Source organism: Camelina sativa, chromosome 16, assembly GCF_000633955.1.
Source record: "Camelina sativa cultivar DH55 chromosome 16, Cs, whole genome shotgun sequence".
Classification (NCBI taxonomy): domain Eukaryota; kingdom Viridiplantae; phylum Streptophyta; class Magnoliopsida; order Brassicales; family Brassicaceae; genus Camelina; species Camelina sativa.
This window is the reverse complement of record NC_025700.1, coordinates 10,202,257-10,215,110: the sequence shown is the minus strand read 5'-3', so window position 1 is coordinate 10,215,110 and position 12,854 is coordinate 10,202,257. Positions and strand designations below refer to the sequence as shown.

General features: G+C 39.6%; 3 protein-coding genes across 4 annotated transcripts in view; 2 read left to right on the top strand and 1 right to left on the bottom strand.

The window, feature by feature from the left end:
- LOC104750277 (myosin-11-like) overlaps nt 1–4,692 on the top strand; it is a 10,125-nt gene extending 5,433 nt beyond the window's left edge. Inside the window, exons 20-37 of the mRNA XM_010472049.1 lie at nt 191–368; nt 523–728; nt 829–948; nt 1,109–1,207; nt 1,297–1,518; nt 1,747–1,886; nt 2,042–2,153; nt 2,252–2,299; nt 2,402–2,656; nt 2,779–2,934; nt 3,024–3,218; nt 3,305–3,448; nt 3,531–3,601; nt 3,697–3,853; nt 3,948–4,004; nt 4,082–4,162; nt 4,275–4,357; nt 4,444–4,692. Of these exons, the coding sequence (XP_010470351.1) occupies nt 191–368; nt 523–728; nt 829–948; nt 1,109–1,207; nt 1,297–1,518; nt 1,747–1,886; nt 2,042–2,153; nt 2,252–2,299; nt 2,402–2,656; nt 2,779–2,934; nt 3,024–3,218; nt 3,305–3,448; nt 3,531–3,601; nt 3,697–3,853; nt 3,948–4,004; nt 4,082–4,162; nt 4,275–4,357; nt 4,444–4,567 (2,448 nt within the window). The 3' untranslated portion in view covers nt 4,568–4,692. The remainder of the gene's footprint in view (nt 1–190; nt 369–522; nt 729–828; nt 949–1,108; nt 1,208–1,296; nt 1,519–1,746; nt 1,887–2,041; nt 2,154–2,251; nt 2,300–2,401; nt 2,657–2,778; nt 2,935–3,023; nt 3,219–3,304; nt 3,449–3,530; nt 3,602–3,696; nt 3,854–3,947; nt 4,005–4,081; nt 4,163–4,274; nt 4,358–4,443) is intronic.
- On the top strand, nt 5,063–5,978 carry LOC104750275 (protein YLS9-like). The gene has a single exon (XM_010472046.2). The coding sequence runs from the start codon at nt 5,121–5,123 to the stop codon at nt 5,850–5,852; it is 732 nt and encodes a 243-aa protein (XP_010470348.1). The 5' UTR covers nt 5,063–5,120; the 3' UTR covers nt 5,853–5,978.
- Nucleotides 5,970–7,180, bottom strand: LOC104750276 (acyl-coenzyme A thioesterase 13-like). Of its 2 annotated transcripts, none has more exons than XM_010472047.2 (4): nt 6,957–7,180; nt 6,506–6,640; nt 6,253–6,397; nt 5,970–6,156 (listed from the first exon to the last, which is right to left on the bottom strand). In XM_010472047.2, exons 1-3 carry the CDS (start codon nt 7,149–7,151, stop codon nt 6,254–6,256), a joined length of 474 nt encoding a protein of 157 aa, XP_010470349.1. In that variant the 5' UTR covers nt 7,152–7,180; the 3' UTR covers nt 5,970–6,156; nt 6,253. The 2 variants fall into 2 exon arrangements, with proteins under 2 accessions (XP_010470349.1, XP_019093137.1); XM_019237592.1 differs by having other exon boundaries at nt 6,975–7,180.

Below are 12,854 nucleotides of genomic sequence, written 5' to 3'. Positions count from 1 at the left end.
TGTATACCATTCTGACTTGTCCTCTGTACAGCTACGATGAGAAGGCTGCATCAAAAAAGATCTTGGATAATATTGGACTCCAAGGATACCAGGTATTGATTCTGCAAGTGTCTTTACTTCGTTCAATAATTATCTAGAACTCCTGGTGCCATAGAATATTGTTAATGATTTTAAACGTTTGGTAATGCAGATTGGTAAAACTAAGATTTTTTTAAGGGCGGGGCAGATGGCTGAACTCGATGCTAGAAGAACTCTGGTTCTTAGTGCTGCTGCCAAAAAAATTCAAAGACGAATACGGACTCATCAGGCCCGAAAACGATTCATTTTACTAAGAGAAGCCACCATATCTCTCCAAGCTTTATGTAGAGGTAAACCATCTGATTCATCTTATACTCTCTTGTTCCTTATCTTGCGTACTTTGTCTCTTCTTCAGAATTTAGAAACGAAAAATCTTCTCATACTTCATGAATGGTATTCTAAATATAAGTTGACTTATAAGTTTTTTCTTTGCCAAAATTATAGGAAGGCTATCGTCCAAAGTTTACGAAAACTTGAGAAGACAAGCTGCTGCTGTGAAGATTCAGAAGAATGCTCGGAGATTACATTCTAGAAAATCATACAAAAACCTCCATGTAGCAGCGCTTGCTGTACAGACAGGTCTAAGAGCAATGAGTGCTTATAACCAATTCCGATTCAGGAAGCAAACAAAGAACTCTACAACTATTCAGGTTTGTATTTTTGTGGGAATTATACATCGGTCAGCTTGTCTAATTGTCGAATTAGCTTGTATTGGCTGTTTTTTATTGACATCCTGTTATTAATTTGCAGGCTCAGTGGCGTTGTCACAGGGCAACCATGTACTACAAGAAGCTTAAGAAAGGAGTGATCCTGTCGCAGACACTATGGAGAGGCAAACTTGCAAGGAGAGAACTTCGAAAACTCAAAATGGTATGTGAATGTACTTTGTTCTTTTAGGGACTTTGAAGATGAAATAGATTTTTTGCATTTTTCTTTTTCTAATGGTTTGGGCTGTAGGTAAGCAGCTTATCATGTATGTGATCTTCTAGTTAATTATTCCAAACACACTCAACACTCTTTTTATCTTCAGGCTTCAAGGGAAACAGGCGCATTGAAAGAGGCAAAGGATATGCTTGAAAAGAAAGTCGAAGAACTCACATATCGTGCGCAGTTGGAGAAACGCTCAAGGGTATTTGATACAGAAAAGCAATCTATATCGTAAAATATATTTGTTTTCGGTAAGATGATTATAATGGAAATTGTGGAATGGTTTCGCAGGTTGACCTGGAAGAAGAAAAGAATCAGGAGATAAAGAAACTGCAGAGTTCATTAGAGGAAATGCGAAAGAAAGTGGAAGAAACAAATGTGCTTCTTGTAAAGGAACGTGAAGCTGCTAAAAAGGCCATTGAAGAAGCACCACCTGTTGTAACAGAAACGCAAGTCTTAGTTGAAGATACCCAGAAGATTGAAGCATTGACAGAAGAAGTAGAAGGTCTAAAGGTAATATATACTACCTCCTTGTCCTAACTTAAATTCCACTGGGCCAAATAATGAAGCTAGTTTGATAACTGAATTCTTTATATACTGCATGCAATGGCAATCAGATGGTTTATCCCTTCCCTTGGTTATGTTGTTGGTATTAACATGCCTGAAGTCGACTCCTAGTGTATTAGAAGCATAGTTACAGATGACTCTATTTAGCATCAGTAACTATTTGTGTTCCAACAGGCTAATCTTGAACAAGAGAAAGAAAGGGCCGATGATGCAGCAAGGAAATTTGATGAAGCTCAAGAGTCTAGTGAAGAAAGAAAGAAAAAATTGGAAGAAACAGAGAAAAAAGCTCAGCAGCTCCAAGAATCAGTGACAAGGTAAGACGATAAAATCATTATTCATAAATTTCTTCCCCCTATTAGTAGTAAGAACTAAATAAAAGTATAGATCTGGTCCCATATATTAACATAACCTATAGATTTATGTAAACTCATGACTCCGGTACACTGAAAGTTGTAATTATGATGATCAGGCTGGAGGAAAAATGCAACAATTTAGAATCAGAGAATAAAGTGTTACGACAACAAGCTGTGTCCATTGCACCAAATAAGTTTCTCTCTGGCCGGTCCAGGTCGATTTTACAGGTAGGGATAGTACATTAATAAAAACTATAGACCTTTATTTTTTCTTGTTTTTCTGTCTGAAGTTAATGGCTTCCCATCTGTTCATGATAACAAAACAGAGAGGTTCAGAGAGTGGTCATCTATCAGTTGATGCGAGGCCAAGTTTGGTAAGTACATCCATATGCCTGAGAAATAGAGACTTGGATGTTTTTGTGGGATTCTTTTAATCTTCTCATTCATCTACTTGGGTTTCATTTAATTTGAACCAGGATCTGCATAGCCATTCAATAAACCGTAGGGATCCCTCTGAAGTGGACGATAAGCCACAGAAATCACTAAACGAGAAGCAGCAAGAAAACCAAGAGCTACTTATCCGCTGCATCGTTCAACATTTGGGTTTCCAAGGGAACCGACCTGTTACAGCATGTATTATATACAAATGCTTATTGCAATGGCGGTCATTTGAAGTTGAAAGAACTAGTGTCTTTGATAGGATCATTCAGACAATAGGACAAGCTATTGAGGTTCGTTTGAGCTACTTTACTTTTTAGGGACACAAAAATAAAAGTTATGGATCTTGGATTCAGTTGACTTGGTAGTGATCGCAAATGTTTTGGAATAAATTTGCATTTTTTTTCTCATTCAGACGCAAGATAACAACAACGTACTAGCATATTGGTTATCCAATGCCTCGACATTGCTTTTACTCCTCCAACGCACACTTAAAGCTAGTGGGGCAGCAGGATTGGCTCCACAGCGCCGCCGCTCATCTTCTGCGACTCTCTTTGGAAGGATGACTCAGGTATATGTGTGTAGCCTACTAATATATATACTTCATCACATCAAGAATGCATCACAAGTTTTAACATGTCAATGTCAATCTTTCTCTAGAGCTTTCGTGGCACACCCCAAGGTGTGAATCTTGCCATGATAAACGGTGGAGTGGATACCTTAAGGCAAGTTGAGGCGAAATACCCAGCTCTACTCTTCAAGCAGCAGCTAACAGCTTATGTTGAAAAGATATACGGAATGATTCGTGATAACTTGAAGAAAGAGATCTCTCCACTCCTTGGATTGTGTATTCAGGTATATATGGCAATGTGGCTACAAATACAAGAAATGGTGTTTTCTTTTGCTGAATTTAAATATTTTCTGTCGCGTACATAAAATAGGCACCAAGAACATCGAGGGCGAGTTTGGTGAAAGGAGCATCTCGTTCCGTTGGCAACACTGCAGCTCAGCAAGCATTGATCGCCCACTGGCAAGGAATTGTAAAGAGCCTTACAAACTTCCTGAACACTCTGAAGTCGAACCATGTGAGTCTCTATCCTAGCCATTTCAAAATAAAGATCTGAGAGATTCCATGACTTAAACTCATGTCATGGACTCATTTTCCAGGTTCCTCCATTCTTGGTCCGAAAGGTGTTTACGCAGATATTCTCATTCATCAATGTTCAACTGTTTAACAGGTTTTGCTGTTGATTACCATCTCATTCTCATTTGATGTCTTACACATTACCCTTTTTTGTATATTAATAAAGAAATTCCCATATCGTCCTTGCAGCCTTTTGTTAAGACGGGAGTGTTGTTCATTTAGCAATGGGGAATACGTAAAAGCAGGATTGGCTGAATTGGAGCACTGGTGTTACAAGGCAACAGATGAGTATGCGGGTTCTTCTTGGGATGAGCTGAAGCATATCAGACAGGCCATCGGGTTTCTGGTACCTCTTTCATGATATGCTGTAAACTTTAGATCAGTCAGTCTCTGTGGGGGTAATCAAAAATGAAGTAATTAATGTTGTAATAAAAATGCAGGTCATACACCAAAAACCTAAGAAAACCTTGGACGAGATAAGTCATGATCTGTGTCCGGTAAGAGGATGAGTTGTTTGATATTAGGAAGAAATTAAGTACGGATGTTGAAGAAATAGAGTTAAAATTGCTTGCAGGTGCTCAGCATACAACAGCTATACCGAATAAGTACCATGTACTGGGACGACAAGTATGGAACTCATAGCGTATCACCAGACGTATGTTTTCAAATCTGCTTTGATCGATATATGTATATATATGTGATAGGTGATACCAAATTGTTTAGTAATCTTTTTGGTGTATATATATATATATATATATATGTGATAGGTGATAGCGAATATGAGGGTACTAATGACAGAAGACTCAAACAATGCTGTTAGTAACTCTTTTCTATTGGATGACGATTCCAGGTGAGTAATCTCATTTATTCAACCAGAATATGTTAATCTGTTTGTATGAATATTAAATAATGGAATTTGTATTTGTTTGTTGGTAGTATTCCTTTCTCCGTTGATGATTTGTCGAAATCAATGGAGCGGATAGAGATCGGAGATGTAGAACCGCCACCGCTCATCCGGGAGAATTCTGGGTTTAGCTTTCTGTTGCCATGTTCTGAGTGATAAAATGAATTGGTTCAATAAGTTTACACCATCACTGTGTAGCTGTGATAATTCTTCTCTTTTGAATAGAGGTGTCAATAAGTTCAACTTTCAGATTATTTATATAATACAAACTTTTTAAAGGAGGTCTAACCTGGCCCTTGGACTACTGTACTCGTAGGTTTGTGCCAAACTAATTCTAAGATATATTGTTGTTAGAAAAAAACTAGTCGAATGCACCGCCACACAGTAATCTTTTGATGATCAGATTAGATCATACATGCATGTACAGTGTATATGTGTCATCATCATCATTCCTAACTAAACCAATATAGTATACCGAATACTTTTGGTTTTGTATTTATCGAATTAAATACTACAAGACTACCATAACTGTTGAACAACCTCTAGTCTCTTTAAATATGTCGTCTCCAATAAAAATTCAACGTTATAGGTGAAGAAGGTAAGATGTTGGTAAAAGTCATGCATGGAAACAACTTCACAACACATAAATTTGAATATAAAATGGTATATTGGTGCATTAGTTTTACTAAATACAAAGAGTTGTAGAGCAATGGGAGATCAACAGAAAATTCATCCGGTTCTTCAAATGGAAGCTAACAAGACGACGAAGACAACAGCACCAGCAGCTCCAAGAAAGACAGAGCTGCTTCCGATTCAACGGCCTATTACGCCTCCTGCGGCTGCGATGCGTAGTAAGAAGGGAAATCTGTGCTGCAAAATATTCTGTTGGGTGTTAAGCCTTCTAGTCATTGCATTGATCGCGTTAGCAATAGCGGTTGCGGTTGTATACTTTGTCTTCCACCCTAAACTACCTCGTTACGGGGTAAACAGTTTACGAGTTACCAGCCTCGGGATCAACTTAGACCTCTCTCTCTCCGCGGAGTTTAGAGTCCAGATCACAGCTCGTAATCCCAACAAAAGAATCGGGATTTATTACGAAAAAGGAGGACATATCGGTGTGTGGTACGACAAGACAAAGCTCTGCGAGGGGCCTATACCGAGGTTTTATCAAGGGCATCGCAATGTGACTAAACTAAATGTGGTTCTAACAGGAAGAGCGCAAGCCGGGAACACTGTCTTGTCGGCATTGCAGCAGCAGCAACAGACAGGGCGTGTGCCGTTAGATCTTAAAGTGGATGCACCTGTTGCTGTAAAACTCGGGAAATTGAAGATGAAGAAGATTCGGATACTAGGGAATTGTAAGCTTGTTGTTGATAGTTTATCAACAAATAATAATATCAACATCAAGGCTAGTGATTGCAGTTTTAAAGTCAAACTTTGAGATGTTCTTAGTACTAGGCTTTTTTACTGTTTACTGGTGTCGCTGTATTCATCATTTTAGTTTGCATTTGATTAATATTTTGAATTTCTGGTTTTAAGCTATAATAAGATCCAAAAATAGTAAACGTTGTGTAAGATTATTAAACTCCCAAAATTATTTAAAATAACAAAACAAGTTAGTAACACAAAACAAACAGACGAAAAATACATAGCTTTTCTAATTGTCACGTACGGGTTTCTCGGGTCGGGTTTGGGTAAGAACCGTTCGGGCAGAGGAGTTTAGGATCCATGAGATAAATGTAACCCTATCATTGAAAACAGACATAACATATACGTATAATAACAGTGAAACACTTCAAGGGGTGTGTGTTATAGTGCCAAAAGAAAGATTCGATTTCGACCTCAGAGCTTACTAGCTTGCCTGCCAAACAAAGAATGACGACCTTCTGCTATAACCTCTCCGGTCCTCTGGTTTCTCACTACAACAAGTGTTCCTTTATAACGTCCTCTCTCGCCTAACAATCTCGACGTTACCTCCAACTCCTCCTGAACATATCTCATTTCCATTTCAAAATCATCCAATTCTAATCCAATTCTATGACACCTTTCAGAAACGGTCAAATAAACAAAAAAAAGGGAGTTGAGGAGACATACACCGAGCTTAGAAAGGAATGCAATAGACATGTCAACACAAACACAAGGAGGTAAGCCTTCGATTTGTACAAGCGCTCCACCAACTTCATCCACAAGATTCGCAGTCGCACCATTAGCTAGATTCCTGTCAGTATCCTGCCTTCATCAAAACTTTAAGTTGATCAACAATTGAGTTTCTCTGCCAATATACAATTACAAGGAGATCTTATTCTTCTCCTTGATTCTAAACAAAAATCTCCAAGAACACACAAATGGCTCAGCGGAGAAACAAACCAATATGGATCATCATACTCATACACTACTACTATAAAGAGTATAATAAACCCAATTCTCATCTTGAAACTTCAAATTATCCATTTCCTAAAACCCTATGACGCTATAACTTATCTTACAGCCATCGCACAAAAAAACGTAATGGATAGAGAGAGAGAGAGAGAGAGAGGAAGACGACCGTCAAACGAAGGGGGACCTTGAAAGAGCAGGAAATGAAACCTGGGTCGACCCGGTTGACTCGGATTCCTCTGAGACTAAAAACCTCGTAGAAGCTTCTTCCTTCCCGTGAGAACTCCTCTTCCAGTCGCTCTGCCTCACCGCCGTCGTTAACCTCATCGCTCGGTTGCAAATACTCGAGAATTTTTTTCTCCATCGTCGTCCTCGATTCTAATTTCTTCCACTTGCAATTTTCTTTTTTAACATAAAGAAACATATACTTTTGTTTGGGCCTTAGGCCCAATATATAATCACTTATACGACGTCCTTAATAGTGGTTTCGTTGTAAAGAAGAATTATGTACATACATTAATTCAGTTTCAAATATCGAATTAGGCTCACGTTCAGCTAATTCGTTGCTGGTGTCGATGGTTAAGGGCGGATCTAGATTAGCTTAAATAGTTTTAAGGAATTTATTTAACTGCCTCCAATAAAAAAAATGTCTCTTGTCCCTTTTACATTGGTATTTTCCGATTAACTCACTCATCCACCTCAATCAAAATAAACAAATGAACATCACGAAAAAAGTTGATAACTTATTAGATTGACTTCTCGTTGACTTCTCTCTCTGGTTCGGTTCCCAATGCAGAATCACTGGTTTTCTAATGGCCGTGCTTCCGCTCTGAATCCGCCGCTTCCCGCCGCTGGTGGTAACCTCAACCCCCCTTCTATTCCTCCGGACCCTCCGGACCCACCCTCCTCTTGTTTCCTGTCCCATTTCCCTTCCCTTTCCCCTTCTGTTACCCCCACTGCAAAACTCACGCCCCAAATTGCTCAATCTGTTGTGCCTGGTGTTAAGAGTGATGTTTGTGTTAATGGCACTGCCTCTAGTACTACTGATGTTGAGATGCATCAGGCTGAACCCCCTGCCTCAGATCTCAGTCCACCCTCTAGATCTGCAGCTACTATTCCTGTTACCACTACTGTTCCGGAAACCATTTCTGGTTCTGAAAACTTCACTGTATTACATCTTAAATCAACCTCACCCATCCTCACCAATAAAGCTTCCACCTCAAACCCCGTTAGATCTAATCTTTCCCCCCACTAAATCCGTTAACCCTCAACCCATAAACCCTCCCCCTTCCTCGACTCCTAACCCTAATTCGACTAATACTATGGCTCATGGACTCTATGCTCCTAGCAGGAATTCTACCACTACTAAAGTCACAAATAAGGACAATACGACGCTAGCTGAACGACTGAAGCAATCAACTAACAGATCTCTGAAAAGGCTTGCTCATGTTTCCATTGCAGACTCTGGTCGTCCATGTATTCACATCCCTAATGCAGTGTTCGAGAGAGGCGCCGCTTTGCATAAGGATTTTGTCATTTGCTTCTTCAATGGTAGCCCCCCTTCGTACCATTAGATCCAAAGTGTCCTGAATCACATATGGGGAAAAGGACAACGCCTTGAGATTCATGTGAACCATTTGTCTCGTTCAATGCTTGTTAGAATTCCAAATGACTATATTAGGCAGAAAGTACTCGAAAAATGTATTTGGTATATAGGGGATTCTATGTTTCATACCACTCCTTGGGCTCCTCATTACTCTTATGCGTCTGCTACACTTGACTCCATCCCCATCTGGATCCATATGCTTGACATCCCTCTGGACCTGCGCTCTACAGAAGGAATTAGTCTTATAGCTGGACTAGTAGGTGACCCGAAAGAAACAGATGACTTCACACTAAATTTGGTCAGTTTAAAAGTCTCTCACGCAAAGGTTATTGTGGATCTCACGAAGCCTCTACCTGAAGTGGTGGAATATACAAAAGACAATGGTTTGGTGGTTGAAGTCAAGGTGATTTACCCATGGCTTCCTGATAACTCTCTAATTTACATGTTTTAAACATCCTTTTTGTCCATATTTTGCATTGTTTTTACCCTAACCTTAGAATTATTAGGTCATTTACTATAGGAATCCACATTTAGGGTGTTGCATTCTTGCATTTTCATATTTTGGATGAAAACAGGTGCTTAAGAGACGAAAATGGGGTGAAACAAGGTCAAATCCGAGCATGTGTCCGAAGGAGCTATGGAGCAGGAAGAACAGCCCGAACACTAACCCGATCAAGGAGGATCTAAAAACAAAATGAACAATCCGAGAGCCTACCTAAAGAGCAACCGAGCTCATCCTCGTGCACCCCATCGAGCAGACTCTCGGGCAGGACTGGGAAGCTAGGGTTAATGGGTTTCCATATATAAACCCCCCCTCTTCTTCCACTCGCCCTAGCACGTCGCAAATCCTCAGAACGGAGAGCGAGAGCTTCTGGGAGAGAAACTGAGCGACTCAAAACTCTTTCTACTCTTTGTTAGGATTTAATTTCATTTCTTTTTGCATTTTTGATTCTATACTCTTCTACTCTACTCTATTTTTAATATAATGCAATTTTCTTTTATCTATGCTTTTGTGTTCTCTACAATGAGATTTGAGTAGTGAAACAATGTTTGATATAAGATTGGAATCACTCCAACTTAAGATCACACAAGGATCAAGAGATTCCAAGCTTATCTTGCGGAAGGTGGAATTCACGAGCTGGCTCTGAAGCACTCTCTCGTGAATCAAGGGGTGGTACGATGGATAGATGGGTGATTGACTCACTCAATCAGTGGGCTAATCGACTTGCTCGATCAATGAAGGAATGAAGGATGTTGAATCACTCAACAAACTTAATCCGCAGGATTCTGAAGCACTTAGTGAATCACTCACAAAAAACTAAAGAACAAAGCAATACAAAGACTCAAACTTTGTAAAGAAGAAAACGTTTCTATTACTTTTAAAATTATCAAGGGTAATTTACAATGAATGAACTAATGAGCATATATAGGCTCAGCTACACGTTCTAGTATTCTAAAACAAGAAATAAATCGCAACAATTAATGAAAATATGATCGTTGGACCATTAAGTGTAGAATCAGTCCAAATAAGGCAAGAAGATGTGCCTTGTATCTCGTTAACTTGGGGAGGAAGTGGTGACGTCTTGGAAGCTTCTTAGGCACTTGTGGAAACTCGAATATGCACAAAAATAAAATAGGAAGTAGTCGTTGTGCATTGATGACAATTGGGTCCGAAAAAGGCAAGTAATAATATAATTGAATCCGCTTGATCCAATGGCTATTATTGCGTGTGAATATCCTCCAAATATTCTCTAGTGGATGTAAAGGCTCTCCTGGGTCCCATATGTAGATTTGAGGGACGTCCAAGTAAAGGCAAATGGAAGTTTCCTTTTCTGGCTCCAAGTATATCAACGAACATGATTCAAAGANTTGCTTGAGGCATGTAGGACATCCATATTGGTCAGGAACACTTAGGAGTCGATTACCCCATCCTTAGGAGCTTTCATATTTAGATTGTTTACATTTTTATTCATCACTCGATCCCTTACCCGAACAGGCACATGATCACCTGCATCGAGTATACCTTCGAGCTGTTCTTGTTTATCTTGTTTACTCGATCACCCCACCCGATCCTGTACTCGAATGCTTGCATCGAGTGCTTAGGTCGTGTGGTTCTTGTTCGTTTGCTTTCTTTTGTTTATTTTAGGATTGTTAGATCAAACCCAACTATTGCTTGGCTTGACTTGCATAGTTCTGATCATATCTTATCTGCTAGCATAACAACCATTTGGATTGATAACCCTTTGTACTAAAACTGCATAGGGAATTGATACCCTGGGTGAAAATCATGTTATCACTTCCCCCATCGTGTTCTCACTGTAAGGAACTGGGCCATATTGCAAAGAATTGTCTTCAGCTTCCTCCCCAGCAAGGAAANAGGTCCAGCGAGTAGTCCAACAAGTACTTCAGCTATGACTTCTTGTGTCATCTTTGAATCATATGAATGGTAAATGATTCCTTCATGACTTGGTGCTGCCTCATTAAAAACCTTTCTAGGTAAACCCAATGGGAAAAACCCTAGACAAGGGAAAAGAGTGCAACATTCATATCCCAACAATGAGGTGATTTGACATGATGATGCTTGATCCCTCTTGAACCATTGGACTTCTTAGGGTTAATTTGATGATGAATAATTAACCCTTCTCTTTGTGCTTGATCAGAACTCCATTTGGAAAAAGATTCTCCAAGATGCTCTTCGTGGACCGGTTTGGTGTGTGGACCGGTTGGTTTGCCATGCTCCCGGTTTGGTTTTGTTCTGATGTCCGCATCAAAGTTTCTAGGGATGGGATAGACGATTTTGTGTTCTTGATCGGTTGGGATGTCTTAGCTTGGTTGTTTATGTTTTATAAATTCCCTTCTAGATTGATGTTCTTAATGTTATCAACAGACCGAGAGGTTGATATTAGATCTAAGGCGTTTTACCACCGAGAGGTGTAGATGGAATGCTTGAATCAATCAATGCTAGAGATTTACTCACTTAACCTAAGAGATTAGATGAGTAAGGGGTTTATTGACAATAATGAATCGGTTTGTATTGTCTGCTTGGTCATGTTTCTCCAACGAGAGTTGGGTAGAGAAGTGATTAAGGTTGATTGTTTCTATCACGAGAGTGTTTTAACAAGATTTTAGAGATTCATTGTCTAGGGAATATTTGCTTGAGGCATGTAGGACATCCATATTGGTCAGGAACACTTAGGAGTCGATTACCCCATCCTTAGGAGCTTTCATATTTAGATTGTTTACATTTTTATTCATCACTCGATCCCTTACCCGAACAGGCACATGATCACCTGCATCGAGTATACCTTCGAGCTGTTCTTGTTTATCTTGTTTACTCGATCACCCCACCCGATCCTGTACTCGAATGCTTGCATCGAGTGCTTAGGTCGTGTGGTTCTTGTTCGTTTGCTTTCTTTTGTTTATTTTAGGATTGTTAGATCAAACCCAACTATTGCTTGGCTTGACTTGCATAGTTCTGATCATATCTTATCTGCTAGCATAACAACCATTTGGATTGATAACCCTTTGTACTAAAACTGCATAGGGAATTGATACCCTGGGTGAAAATCATGTTATCACTTCCCCCATCGTGTTCTCACTGTAAGGAACTGGGCCATATTGCAAAGAATTGTCTTCAGCTTCCTCCCCAGCAAGGAAACTGATGCGGACATCAGAACTAAACCAAACCGGGAGCATGGCGAACCAACCAATCCACACACCAAACCGGTCCACGAAGAGCATCTTGGAGAATCTTTTCCCAAATGGAGTTCTGATCAAGCACAAAGAGAAGGGTTAATTATTCATCATCAAATTAACCCTAAGAAGTCCAATGGTTCAAGAGGGATCAAGCATCATCATTTCAAATCACCTCATTGTTGGGATATGACTGTTGCACTCTTTTTCCCTTGTCTAGGGTTTTTCCCACTGGGTTTACCTATAAAGGTTTTTAATGAGGCAACACCAAGTCATCAAGGAATCATTTACCATTCATCAGATTCAAAGATGACACAAGAAGTCATAGCAGAAGTGTTGGGATTTATGAGACAAAGCTCACAAGAGAGGGTAGACAAACACTTGGTGAATGAATCCCCCTTTACCCACAACAAACTAACTCATTCTCAAGGGGGAGGAGAGAACATCAACTTGTGATGAACTCCCCATAAACAAGCTAGATAGAACCCAAATACTAGAGAGTAAGCGGATCCTAACTAGGAGAAGCACTAGTTTGAGACTTATCCTCTTCTAGTATCACAACACTTAGAGTTTGTGTACTTAGGAGAAGGAGGATTAAGAATCAGTAATCTAGGCTAAGTAAAGCAGTAAATAAGAAGAGTTTAGGTGGATTTGAGAAGAGAATAGGCTGCCTTAAGGGCAGCCCCTAACCGCTAATCCTAAACTCTCTACATTGTTAATATGAAACAAGAACACAAGTATAGAGAGGAAATCGGTTTCTCTTCTATT

Excerpts from the sequence above, each read along its gene's own strand:
- LOC104750275 (XM_010472046.2), top strand. The coding sequence starts at position 5,121 with ATGGGAGATCAACAGAAAATTCATCCGGTTCTTCAAATGGAAGCTAAC.
- LOC104750276 (XM_010472047.2), bottom strand. The coding sequence starts at position 7,151 with ATGGAGAAAAAAATTCTCGAGTATTTGCAACCGAGCGATGAGGTTAAC. Across the intron at positions 6,641-6,956 it reads AGGTCCCCCTTCGTTTGACG|GATACTGACAGGAATCTAGC; the intron begins GTCGTCTTCCTC and ends TGATGAAGGCAG. Across the intron at positions 6,398-6,505 it reads CATTCCTTTCTAAGCTCGGT|GAGGAGTTGGAGGTAACGTC; the intron begins GTATGTCTCCTC and ends AGATATGTTCAG.